The sequence below is a fragment of the Python bivittatus genome, unplaced genomic scaffold (genome assembly GCF_059951505.1).
Source record: "Python bivittatus isolate LINGU-HERP-01145 unplaced genomic scaffold, Pbiv_v1 ctg000480_np1212, whole genome shotgun sequence".
NCBI classification, from domain to species: Eukaryota; Metazoa; Chordata; class Lepidosauria; order Squamata; family Pythonidae; genus Python; species Python bivittatus.
In genome coordinates this window covers 92,004,445-92,018,836 of record NW_028277075.1, presented here as the reverse complement: position 1 = coordinate 92,018,836, position 14,392 = coordinate 92,004,445, and the positions used below count along the sequence as shown (strand labels likewise).

The 14,392-nt window shown below is 36.6% G+C and overlaps 1 protein-coding gene across 1 annotated transcript in view; it reads left to right on the top strand.

Moving 5' to 3' along the window:
* LRP1B (LDL receptor related protein 1B) overlaps positions 1-14,392 on the top strand; it is a 715,984-nt gene that overhangs the window by 389,817 nt on the left and 311,775 nt on the right. Inside the window, exons 20-21 of the mRNA XM_088145133.1 lie at positions 1,896-1,976; positions 4,817-4,984. Of these exons, the coding sequence (XP_088001259.1) occupies positions 1,896-1,976; positions 4,817-4,984 (249 nt within the window). The remainder of the gene's footprint in view (positions 1-1,895; positions 1,977-4,816; positions 4,985-14,392) is intronic.

Genomic DNA, 14,392 nt, shown 5'->3' with positions numbered 1-14,392 from the left:
GACCCAATATAGGTAATAGTGTGCTGTAATGCTGGACTAAGCACCATTTTTGGACGGGTGGGTATATTTGAAATTTTGACAGCATGCTACCCTTGGGCATTCACCAAAAAGTCACTAGGGTAATATGTAACCAGTCATAAAGGAGAGAGGTTATACCAAACATCACCGTAACCCTCACCTCCCAAAGGCTTTAGCTTCCCCAGCTTATCTTTGTCTGGGGAATGGGCAGCTACTCACATTTTATTTTCTAAGAATGTTTGTGAGTCTTTTGTGAGGCTCAGAGGCAGTCTTGGGAATAATAATGATGATGGAAGCTAGCAGCTTCCTATGTATGGATTTATTTGTATTAACTAAAAGAATTGGTAAAAATTCAGAGTGGAAAGTGAACTTGGTACATACCAAGGGAAGTATCTTTGGCCCCTTGGGACCTCTGAACATTATGATGCTTAGCCATAGGTGACTGTTCCTAACCACAGTGATGCCAAAGTGATAGAATATGTATTGTGATGTAACAACATAAGTCCTGTCCTTTCATACTTGTATTGTGATGTTGCACACGTACATAAGGGGTAGAGTTTGTAAAGTGGTATAATGACATACACATTTCTTTGCACATGCCTGTCACCCCAGATGTTTTTGTGCTTAGCTTGCTTCATTTCCATTAGCTCTGTTCACAGAGGCTTCCTAATTTTCCACTGCACTGCAATTGTTTTTTTATCAATACCTCTCAGTGCATAAGCAGATGTGGAGAAATAAGTTTGATTCTTACATAATTTAAAATCTGTTTGCAACTGGCTAGCATGGTGCAGAAATCCAAATTCTAAGGACAACTTTGGATTTGAAGTGTGCATGGGCATGCAGGTAGAAATGGTCAGGATTATCTTAAACCAAATATGTAATTTCTCAGGATTATGTACCAGCTGAGTCCACACAGATTTTTTAAAGCATTCAAGACAAGTGTTACAAGGATGCTCTGTACACTCCAAATCATAGTTAAATCTGATCTCTGCAATACCATAGTGCTACCGCTGTTTCTCAAATTCACAAAATTATACTTTCCTCAGTGTTCAGGGTCTCAGAGCTCTTCCTGTCCCTTCAGTTTCAGGAAGGGGGCAGGGTTCTGATAGGTCATTGTTGATACTCATTTCTTATTACCCATGGGATAATTGGATAATCCCACGGCAAAAACAGCACCACACTAAAGCTGCCCAGTGACTTTATAAAACTTTCTTGCATCCACCTTCATTTTGAGCTTAACATGCAGTGTCATGATACAACACTGGTGACTTGACTTCTTTGTTATGATGCTATTTCTGTTTTTAGTTTCCTTCTTAATTCTTTATTTAATTTGTTTTTGTTTTATTTTTTAATGCACAAGATCACAGATATTATGATAAACATCAAACTATTTTTGTGGTAATAGCTATAAAACATTATTTGAGAATCATACCATTGCCCCAAAGGGGCACCAAATCACTGCAGGCTATGAAGCAGTTACGATTCTTGTGGTATTTTCAAGACTTAGGGTTCTGTATACTTTTACTGTACTAAGAAAGGCAATGCCTACCAGGAATATCTGAAATTTCTTTAAAGTAACAGTTTAGGAACTTGTATTATCAAATACATTTGTGCCTAATGCTTTAGCAAAGAATTTTTACTCATTTTCTTTCAATGTATTTTATATTCATATACACATTATGTTATATTCATACAAATTACTTTTTTGTGTTATTACATTACTAGCTGTGTCAACTAGATATTATGTCATCTAATGATGACATAATATCTAGTTGACACAGCTAGTAATGCAATAACAGTTCTTTCTGAGAATTTATGAAATAATAGATGCCGGTATATTGTAGTAAATATATATTAAGCTTTTTTTTTCCTTGCAGAATTCCCAACCTGTGACCCACTGGTTCATTTTATATGTAATAATGGAAGATGTATTAGTAGCAAGTGGCATTGTGATGCAGGTAAGAATCAGTGGTTTAGCTCTAGTTACAAATAATGTTTCTGCCTAACTTTTGGGGATCTTCTTATTCAGCTTCCCTGTAACATAGCCAACCCTGAAGTGGCTAAGGCTGGAAGTTTCATGTGGTGGTGGTGGGAGTTAGCTTTCATGTTACCTGTTACTTGTCATGTTTCATGTAATATGTTCCATATTAGCATCCAAATCACTTTACATATTAGGAATGAGAAAAATTCATTTGATTAAATCTTATAAAAGTGACCTAGTGTTTTGAAGATAAATATTTACTAAAGCATTTAATGATTAATCATGTGACTATAATGCATAGGATTGTCTTATTGATTTCTGAATTTCCACTTCTCCTTGAAGAAGCAACAGGACAAAATGCTCTTTAAACCATTATGTCTCCTGTCAATTAAAATATTTTTGATATTGTGTATGCTGTTTGTATATTTATACGTATAAGCCTGACTCACTTATTGCTTATATCACTTATTTTACTTATTACTCTATACTTCTGTATTTACACAAAAAAGAAATTGATGGTGGAGTTTAATTGACCTGTTATGGTCAGCCTCCCATTATTACTATCCCACAGATTACAATATATTGAATGAAAATATGTGTGCCCAGAATGCCCTAAACCACAAAGTAAAATAAAACAGTATTTATCTTACTTAACAAAATAGGGAGCCACACATAATATATAAGGATACATAAAAATAATAACTGAACTACCTACTGTGGCATCATGCATACATGGGTTTGCATCACTGAAGATAAAGATTATAGAACATTCCCACATTCATTGCTTTGGCAGGACCATGCCTCCTAGCATGCTAGGACCATCATTCCTCTTATATCACCGTGATAGTAGCATCCAGTGGAGTATATTCCACCTTTGTTGCCTCAGGTATTGTTAAGCATGTAATAGTTAAAATATCATTAGAATCCAGCATACAGTATGTCCAGGATCTTGAATGTATTTCCCAGACTTTTCATCACTCTGTGTTTTGGTTCTTGCTGTACAAATATTTTGTCAAAGTTTTGTTCCCTGCAAGGCCTTCCAGCCTCCTTGTTCATATCTTTAAGCTTACCTCATGTTTGTAACTCTAGGTGAGAAGCCAAACACTTACTTGGCCCCCATTCTTTTGTCTAAAGCTATTTGCAGAACATAATAGAAAAGGAATTAAAGCTAATGACACTGACGGATATATAGCTGTGTTTAATTAAGACAAAGTCATACTGAAAATCAGGGCTGGCTTAAATGATTTGACTGCCTGAGAAGGAGTAACAAATGGTGCCCTCCCCCAGTCATATAGCATAATACAAAAGCTGTGAATGTTATACTTGCCCTTTGGGGGTCTGAGCCAGATCTGCCAACTTCTTTGGCATGGCAGGAGGCAATTCATTACTCCAGTTCCATGAAGTAAGCTTGCTATTCTCTCATATGTATGTGACACAAAAGATATTTATTGTCGTTTTACTTATTTTACAATATCTGAAAACTGCCCCAACTAAAAAGACACAATAAGGTGAAAAACAACAATAATCAATCCCATAAAAACATAATAATACAACAATTAACAGTAGTAATCAATAATCAATACAGATGGTTGTTCAAAACCTCACTACAAGCCAAAGTTTCAGGGAAATAAAATTATTTTAAGGGCCTTCCAGAATGCAATGATGTACCTCTGGGGACAATGTTTTCACAGTTTGGAGGCTGTTACCAAGAAGCCCTGCCTTTGAACCCATGCACCTGTTATCTTATGCTGATAGTTACTCTGGATTTTCAAATGATCATCTCTACCTTTGCATATCCCTTCCTCCCTTCCTAAGGTGGTCTGTTTTTCTCTGAGGTACTGTGTTAGCACTGGAATAGTGCTGGTGTTTGCATTTTTTTTCCAGGACAGCCTGTACAATAGAAGACACTGCCTCAATACTCAGCTGTGGAATGTTTTACAAAGATGGTCTGCAAAGGTGTGGGTTGGATAAACACATAATTAGCCACCCAAAGAATCACAATGACAGAGAAGCAGTCCTTTGTTACTTTCCAAGCTGAGCTCATTGACCATCTGAAAACAAAGATTAACTTTAATAGAAAATTAATAGAAATAGAAAATGAAACCTATTCATAAAAGAATTCCCGCTTACATCCTGAATATTAGACAAGATTTCCGGGAAGCACAGATGAAGAGCTTCTGTGCAATGTCTTTTATATCTTGCATAACACTACCCACTGTAAGATTCTGTTTGGCTGCACAGGTATTGAGTTCTCAATTTATTATAATTATTATCTGGTGAGATATTGTTTTTGTTAATCATATTCATTACTCTCTGCCTTGGCCATTGTAGTCTGCCCTCATGGTCTACCATTAGATCAAACCTAACTTCTGTTTTTAAGACTATTCTAGATATTCTGGGGCAGAGGCCAGTTTGGCTTACAGTCAGAACGGGTGGTAATACACAAACAATCAGCAAACAATCTCTGTACAATCCACAAGAATTTACTAGTCTGAATTATAGCTTCTGAGCAAAATATCTTTCTCATTTGTTTCCTTTTCCACAATTTTTTTAAAAAAAGCTTATTAGTATGTTTTGGTAAATGAGAGCTCATTGTTACAATTCCATTTAAAATCTATATACTCTCTACACCTTCACCATCTTACAAATGTTACTTTGCTGAGCATACATTAACTCCATTCTTGAATGGAGAGTAGAATATGAAGTAAGGGTTTACAAAACTGAAGGAAATACAAAGCTGAATCTATTCTGCTTTCTGCTTAGTTATTGAATACAATAATACACAGACCTGAATAAAATACCTGCACATTTTTACAGATAATGACTGTGGTGATGGGAGTGATGAGCTGGGCTGTCTTCATTCATGTTTTGACAACCAGTTCAGGTGCTCTACTGGCCGGTGCATTCCAGGTCACTGGACTTGTGATGGAGACAATGACTGTGGAGATTTCAGTGATGAAACTAAGCCAAATTGCACCAAGGAAGGTCAGTATTTTCTACTCTCCTCCCAACTTCTAGTAAAAAGCTTGTGAATGCACTGTCAGACTACATCATTGTCAGGTTCATGATTTCTGCTCAATAAGATGATGCATATACAGATTTTTTTTCCTACTTAATTATGGCATTTGTACAAAATATGTACATAGCAATGAGTGGCGTATGTGGGTATATGTGTGTTTATGTGTGTGTGTATGCCATGTATTTATGAAACATGTCAGGGAATATGTTTTAGGTTACACTTTTTGACCATAGTAAAAAATTCATTCATCCTTTAGGTCTAATACACAGAGAGTGAGCTATGAACTATCAGCAGCTGTGTTTGGGTAGTAATGAAAGGGAAGCATGCTGGTAGTTTCTTGGTTTATGATTAGATATTGTATTTTACTGTCTGGGAAAGGGAAAAGTACTTTTGTGCTATGCATGATGACGGAGGGAATGCAGAAAAATCATTTGAGCCAGTCCTGATTTTTAGTATGACTTTGCTTTAGTTCACTAAAACAATATAGCAGTGCAAGTTTCAAAGGTGTAGTTTATAATATGAATTTCTATTAAATAAAAAGCAGAGGAAAAGAATATCATGTTAAAATATTCTGCTATAATATTTTAAATACATGCCAGAAAGGGAATCATCATCATCATCATCTGCAATCTTAAAAGGTGAGGTGAAGAATTTAGCTCATATCAGGACATTAAAATATAGTGTCTTTTCAGTCTGCTTGGACTGAATGTGCATATGGGGTACTAATACAGTTGTTCAGGGATAGTCTGGGTACTAGAATAAGTTATCAGTCTGAAAAAATGCATATTTTGATATAGCAGTCTCTGTAATGATGATGATCCCAACTGGTATTTGCTATAGATTCTTTACTTCATATCATTTGTTCAAGCAGAATTTGAATCATGAAAATATACCAAAGCACTGGATTTTTTTTTATCATATTCTTTGTGTCAGACAAGTTATCAGATACATTTCAACAATGCTTTCAACACTCTGAAATGTGATAAATGAACATTTTGCTCTGCTTAACACTTTTCAAAGCTTTAATTGAAAAAGAGTATGTCTGAGATTCATAGGAATAAGTGCAGCCTCTGAAAAGAACACATAAGTGTCTTCTTCTCCTTGCAGTCAGTAGTCTATCTGATGCTTAACCAGTTTGTCGTTAAATCTTTTGGATGATAATGCTTACATTGAAAGGAACCTTAAAATGTTTTCAGTAACGTGCAACATTTACATATATAAATAATATTAATAAGTTAGAGAAAGCATGCAGTGCATGGCCTCTGGAATTCTTTACCAGCAGCGGCCATAGGAGGTGTCTGTATTTTCTTCTGTGTTACAAAGCAACATGCTTTCCCCATGGACTAAGTTTCTGTGCGTGTGTGTGTGTGAGAGAGAGAGAAGGCCTAATCAGGGTGGGTGCACGTGGCTTGCTTCTGTGTAGGCTGGTATGTATTTCTGTTCTCTCCTTAAGTGTTTTTGGGGGTATGTATGTTTTGAGAGATCTGGAGTAGGCTGCATATGCTCTACTCAGGGTCACATGTCCAGGAAGGAAAGGGGGAGGGGACTAAGTATGGAGAAGTTGGTACCATTCCAAGCTGTTACCTAACTGCTCTCTCCCCCTTCCCCCCTGGCTTGGGATGAATTGGAAGATTTTTACTGGTTCTTTGTTCTCCATACAGTAGTCACTGGCTGGTCCAGTTCATTTTTGAACCTGCAGGTTCTTCCACCACACCAAATTGTTCTTGTTTTATTTTGTTTTTTCAGAGCTATCTTGCTTATGCTCATACAGACAGACAGAATTCTAGATCCATTGCATAATGTCCTTCCAATATTCCATTGCTTTGGAAAGAATAAAAATGCAATCCTGCATATGCTTGCTTGGAAGTAAGTCCTATTATTTCCAATGCAATTTACACTCAAGTAAGCATGAACAGATTTCAATAATTATATTGTTGTTTCAGTTCAGAAATGTAAACAGTCATTGCACATGCAATCCTAATTCAGTAGTTTCAGTTTCATTGATGGCTACATGTATCAGTAGCAATTTTCAATAGTTGGAACATTTTCAATAATGAAAATCCTTTAATTTAAATGAAACAACTCTATTATATAATTGTAGTTTAGAGCAATAGATCATTTTTCCCAGTGTGTTTTATGTAGAAGAAAACCTCAGATAGCCTTAAAATATAACACATTTTTGCCTTGTAGTTTTCTCTCAAGCTGATACTTTTAATATCACTTGAATGTCTCTTTAAATATTAGTAAAAACAACTTAAATTGTCCATAGTCTATATTTTTACTTGATGTTAAGCCACCATAAACATCTTGTTTAGAAATCAGTTTTACAACTCTGTAAAATTAAGTTCACCATACATACAGCACTGTGCAAAAGTTTTAGACAGGTGTGAAAAAATGCTGTAAAGTAAGAATGCTTTCAAAAATATATATTGTAATTGTTTATCAATGTACCAAATGCAAAGTAAGCAAACAGAAGAAAAACCCAAATCATAATTTGGTGTGACCACCCTTTGCTTTCAAAACAGCATCAGTTTTTCTAGGTACACTTACACACACGTTTTGAAGAAACTCAGCAGGTAAGTTGTTCCAAACATCTTGGAGAACTAACCACAGATCTCCTGTGGATGTAGGCTGCTTCAGATCCTTCTCTCTCTTCATGTAATCCCAGAGAGACTCAATGATATTGAGATCACGGCTCTCTGGGGGCCAAACCCTCACTTCCAGGACTCCGTGTTCTTCTTTACGCTGAAGAGAGTTCTTAATGACATTGGCTGTATGTTTGGGGTCGTTGTCCTGCTGCAGAATAAATTTGGGGCCAATCACACGCCTCCCTGATGGTATGGCATGATGGATAAGTATCTGCCTGTATTTCTCAGCACTGAGGACGCCATTGATCCTGACCAAATCTCCAACTCTGTTTGCAGAAATGCAGCCCCAAACTTGCAAAGAATCTCCACCATACTTCACTGTTGCCTGCAAACACTCATTATTTTACCGTCCTCCAGCCCTTTGGCAAACAAACTGCCTCCTGCTACAGCCAAATCTTTCAAATTTTGACTCATCAGTCCAAAGCACCTGCTGCCATTTTTCTGCACCCCAGTTCCTATGTTTTTGTGCATAGTTGAGTCTCTTAGCCTTGTTTCCATGTCAGAGGTATGGCTTTTTGGCCACAATTCTTCCATGAAGACCACTTATGGCCAGACCTCTCCAGACAGTAGATGGGTATACCTGGGTCCCACTGGTTTCTGCCAGTTCTGTGCTGATGGCACTGCTGGGCATCTTCCATTGTCAAAGGGAAGTAAGCATAATGTGTCTTCCACATGCTGCATTAAGTTCCCTTGGCCAACCACTGTGTCTACAGTCTTCAACGTTGCCCATTTCTTTGTGCTTCTTCAAAAGATCTTGAACAGCACATCTTGAAACCCCAGTCTGCTTTGAAATGTTTGCCTGGGAGAGACCTTGCTGATGCAGTATAACTACCTTATGACTTGTTGCTGTGCTCATTCTTGCCATGATGTATGACCTGTTACATGAAACTGTCTTCCACAACCTCACCTTAGTAGCAGAGTTTTAATCCTCCTACACAGCTGTTTCTGTTTCAGTTAATGACTGTGTTTCAACCTACATATGAAATTGATGATCATTAGCACCTGCTTGGTATAATTGGTTAATCACACACCTGACTCTAATCCTACAAGATCCCTGACTTTGTGCAAGTGTACAAAGTGCGCAAGTGCGCAATTGATCCTGGTTTGAAGCTAAAGGGTAGTCACACCAAATATTGATTTGATTTAGATTTCTCTTCTGTTTGGTCACTTTGCATTTTGTAAATTGATAAACATAAACAATTACAACATACATTTTTGAAAGCATACTTACTTTACAGCATTTTTTCACACCTGCCTAAAACCTTTGCACAATACTGTACCTTGATACACTTCAATGCACACTATAATGTTATATACCTAGGAGAGGAATATTTACATCTCTTATTTCCATTTCAAATGGAAATATTCAATATGCATTGAAGAGACAAATGATTAATATTTGGAGCTTTGGACTAGGTCAGGACTGGCAATGTATGATCCTCCAAATGTTATTGACTGCCAGTTCCTTTATTCCTCATCATCACAGGCATCCGCAAGAGAGGTAAGGGGATAGATCATGTCATGTGCATCATGCTATCATCACACAAATAGCATAAACTGAATCAATTGCCCAGTAACTTCAGGATTCACATGACATTACTGTGGCTTCTTATAGATACCAATGTTCATAATTTGCCATGCTGGCTAAGACTGATTGGAGTTGGACTTCAACATTCTACCTAGTCCCTGGTCTGATTAACAGATTTCATACATCTACGTACATAAAGGGCAAATTTTTAAAACTAAAATTGATTCAAGGAGGAAAGACATAGAGTTACAGAAGAGAAAGAAAGAGAGAAATGAGGTAATGGTATGCTAATGACAACTGCACAATGATATTTCATTGTTCAGGAGAAAAGGCCAAGAAGCTGAGGACTCTGATGAGCAGTGGAGGAAAAACATAAGGGATAACAGTTCTGGGCTTTTGTTTTTTAAGACTATAATGATTATGTCATCTGTGAAATTGCCAGAATACTTGATGATGATCTACCCTCCCCCCCTTTTTTTTTTTGGTTTGGGCATGTAAAAAAGGCAACAGTAAAGCACTGATGTATTTTTGCCAAGAAAAAATACATGGATGTTAAGTATACATGCAGTCAGGTTTTGCGGAAGTCAAGTTGACGCAAAAGAAATATTACTTGGTCTGTATTTATTTGTGACAGAGGATATAGCAGATCAAACTCTGAGGAAAATAAACTGAGGATCGATTTTTACTTCCATTTTTAAGGAATACTTAGTATATTTTAAAAACTTCCCAGACAAATTATTAACATTTATAATTAGAGGCAAATGCTTAGCACTTCAATATGGTAAGGGTCTTTTGCTATTGTTTACTGGACTTCACAATTTGCAGTCCTATTGATCTCAGTAAAGGTGTATTATGCTATGCATTGTTGCTTTTTGTGGGAGGAAGGAAGGTGTATATAAATTGTCATTATGAGCTTGTACCCTTCAGAATGTATCACTAGTCTTGTGCTGACAATAAAGAATTATACCTGTCAGTTCTCTAGTATTTGTTAGAAACACAAGAAACAGAGTGGCAATTCTTAGTGGAAGAACAAATCAAAACAAAGTGTATCATTCTTGAAGTCACAGTAAGGCCCTACTGAGAAATTAAGGGACAAAAAGATGTCTAAACCTAAGTTTTCAGGAGAGGGAACTGTTTTCATAAAAAGAGCTGCATTCCTGAAAGAAGAGATGCAATGGGACAAGAAAAAGGAGGTTTATGACAGCTTCACCTGAAAGTTGTATGAAGTACATTAAAAGTTTTGAAAGGAACAATGCATAATAATTGAAGTATGTCATAATTTGTAATTATAGTCTTATTACAGTATTCTTGAACTAGAAGCAGATGTTTCTTGCATGCTAATATGTCTGAAATATAAAATTTGAATTCTGTATTGTGGAATTTGATTCATGTAGTCTTCAGGGCACTTACTGTGAAGCTGTGAAGTTCCAAACATTTATTCATCCTTGCTTTCAAACTTAATGGTGTGATGGCTTTGAAAGAGAATTGACCAAAATAGTCCCAAAAGTAACATGACAGATTCAAAATATATCACTTGAAAGAGAACTAGGAGAAATTACGAAGTAAAGCTTGTGAAAACCACATTTACGGTATTAAGCATTTTTGTAAAATAGCTGTGAGTAGCCTTGGAGTTCTTTTAGCCTATGAGCAACATTTTAAAAGATTGCTTCATTCCAACAATTTTCTGATTTTCTCAGGACCAAGAGACTGATTAAAATAAATGAGCAATTAAAAAGTATGTTTCCTTTTTTAAAGTAATAGTTTGCAAATACCATAAAAAAAAAGAAACATTTCATGCCTTGAATGATGGTATATTGAATTTAGTATTATTTACATGGTGAAAATATGAGATCTATATTTATAGAAAATGGTTTAGGTAATTTAATTTGAAGTTCCAATTTTAGCATGAAGTACCTTCAGGGTTTTATCTTTAATTAGTATGATTAAATTATATATAGGTAATTTCTGTCCAGTAGATGCTTATCTGTACAAATTGCAAAAAGAATAAGTTTGTTATCATTTAAGCAAAACGGTAAAGAGATAACGGATCAAAATGGATACATTCATCTTTTCTAAAACCAGACTAACAGACATAAATAAATATATTTTGAACTGATACCTGTCTGCTTAATCAACCCTATAGAGTCATTAAGACTTCCAGTGTTTCACTTACTGTGTGACTATCTATGCAACTGCTGCAAATTGCAACGTCAGGATTCTGTTTTGTTTAGTTTTTCCAGAGAGCAATACGTTTTTATTTTGGTCCACTAAGTGGATTGCAAAAAGCAAAATTGCTTTTGTAGCTTATTCTGTACCAAATAATGGAGCAAAAGGAAATCACTATTAGCCTCTCAAAGTGTAGGCCTTATATGCTCACCCTTAGTTCTTTTACCTTGTCTGTCCTGAGTTGTTGTCCTTTGGAGCTGGATTTCTTCCAATTTCTTGGATGTAATCATTTTCCAGAACAATTTTTTTCACAGTAAAGCTTAGCAGCCAGCTCTGGTTTGGGAAGCTGCAGAACAAGGAATAAGAGTTGGGTTCCTTTGCAGCAAACTAGAGTTGAAGATCTTACTCAGTGCAGGTAGTTCTCGCTTAACAACTGTAATTGGGACTGGGATTTCTGTCACTAAGCAAAGTGGTCATTAGGTAAAACATCACATAACTGCTGCTTAGCAACAGCAGTTCCAGTAGTCCTGGTTGTGATCATTAGGTGAGGACCGTGCTGTCATTAGGTGAGGACCTCATGCTTCTCCTACCCTGTGCAAACTGCTGGCTCCATCCTACTACCTCCTACCCAGCTGGGCCCAGTGAACTCCCTTTGGCAAATGAGGCTCCACTGCCCTGCTGCACTTGCCATGCATATCCTGGGGCCATGCCCTTGCCTAACACCTAAATCCCGGGCCAGCAGTGAGAGGAAGAAGATGATGAAGGTCAGCTGAGGGCAGCAGGGGGTGGCAGGGGTGAGCAGCAGTGGAAGAGTACAGAGCAGCCAAAAAGGCAGAGATGGGGGGAGATAGGCAGGTGTGGGGCATTGAAGTGTGTAAATGTGGGCCAAGTGCCTGAATTTTGATCACATGACCATGGGGGTACCGCAGTGGCCTTAATCTCAAGGACCAGTTGTAACTACCATTCATTCATTTGTAACTTCAAACGGTTGCTGAATGAATGGCCATTAAGTGAGGTTATCTATAGTGTGTTTGATGAGGCTCCCTGAAATAAAACTCCTTTGGTTTTGGTTGGTCTTTTAGAGATTATTACCCTTACATAAGAATTCTAAGTCTAGTCTGCTGTTTCACCAGAGGTACAGGTAATCCTCGTTTAGTGACTGCCTTGTTTAGTGACCATTCATAGTTACGACAGTGATGAAAAAGTGACTTTACTATATTTTTTTATTAAGGATTTTGATTATAATAATAAAAACTAATACAAACTAAACTTAAAGAAAAGAGAATAGAAAGAAAAAAAGTGCAAGAAAAAGAAAGAAGAAACAAAAGAAAGAATATAATGAAGAAGAAGAAGAAAAGAAATATATAAAGAAGTGATTTCCAACCTTCATTATAACAGGTATAGACAAATTGAGTATCTCTTCACCTCCTATAGAGTTACAAACAGATATCTCTTCATCCCATATCTCATCCCTTATCTATAAGCAAATCCATAAAACATCACCTTTTCAATCCTGGTGTCAGCAAAAAGTCCATAAAAAGTTGCCAGAGCTTTGCAAACAATGTCTTATTTTAACCTTGATCAAATAAATCAGCTTTATATTCCTTCCTTTTACTTCTGATAGTCTTAATCTTTAATCCATTCAAATATTGTCATAGGATTTGATTTCTCTTCAATTCCTTACCCCATTGCACAGAGTTCTTCAAGAGTTTAACAAGCCTCTTTTGTAGATCCAATAAGAAAATATTTTTCAGGTCATTCTCTTGGTTTGTCATTTGCATTTCCCCTTTAAATTTTAAAACTTCAGCCAGCTTCCTTTATATAGCCAGTAAAGTGTCCTTTTCCAAATCATTCTATTGGCTTGTCATTTGTAGTGCCACTTTTGGTACCTTCTCTGTCTTGTCAGACAAAATTTGTTCCACACCTGTCATTCCCTCATTAACATCTTTTGGACATAGTCTATCCAGAGTCAGACATCATTATTGTTGATATTGTAGCTACTAATTTCTGGCTCCATTCTTCAAAGATCTCCTTTAATATTTCCAGTATTATGATGTTTTCTGTCATTTTGTAAATCCCAATACTAACCAATACCAAAAGTAGGCTTCCCCCCGCTTCTTTAGTTCCCTCTAGTGTCCAGTTTCTAAAATCATAAAGTTGCTTACCTTTGTTATGACTTACAATAACCTAAGATAGCCAAGATAAATCTGATTCCCATGAGAAGCTATTTATTTTTATAGTTAATTCCAAAATCTTATAGTAAAAGTCAATATTACAAATTTACCTGGACCTTTAATCCATTTATAACTTTCTTAGATCAAAATCTTATTTAGCTCTTTGTTGTTTATTTCAAATTCTTTAAGTTCTTAAGTGTATAATTATTTTTTCTTTTGTTCAGAGTTGAAGCTAAACTCACCCGCTGACTTTTCAAACTTGTCATTTTGAAGGTCTCTGCCACAGTTGTGAGCAAGATAGCTAATCCCTATGTCTCCCAGGGCTCAAACCCACAGAAGACAGCTGTTTTGTGGTCTCCTCACGAGAAGCTACTGTCTGGAACACATATGGGTATTATCTAATCTTCTTGTCCTGAGCGGATCCAAAGAACTGGTCTACTGACTGGTTCTTCAGTCTTTGCCATGATTGTCAGCTCCACTTTGATGGAGATGTCTTCAGTTTGCCATGCCTCCCCCGGAAGTTCATGAAAAAGTAACTTTACAACAATTCTTGCGTTTATGACATTTGCAGGTCTGCAAAGCAAAGGAAAGCTGAAGTAACATCATAAGCACAGTTGCGGTTTCGCTTAGCGACCACTTCGCTTAATGACTGATTGCCAGTCCCAATTGCAGTCATTAAACGAGGACTACCTATATCTCCTGTTTTTAGTCATGCTGAATATTGTTGGAAGTTAATGAAGGCAGGCAAATGAAAATAACCTACAGAGAAAAAGATACCTATTATCATTTGGGAAGCTGGAAGACCACTGAAGTACACTTGGGAGGCTTTTTAAAAAAAGTTTGGTTTTGGCCCAGAAT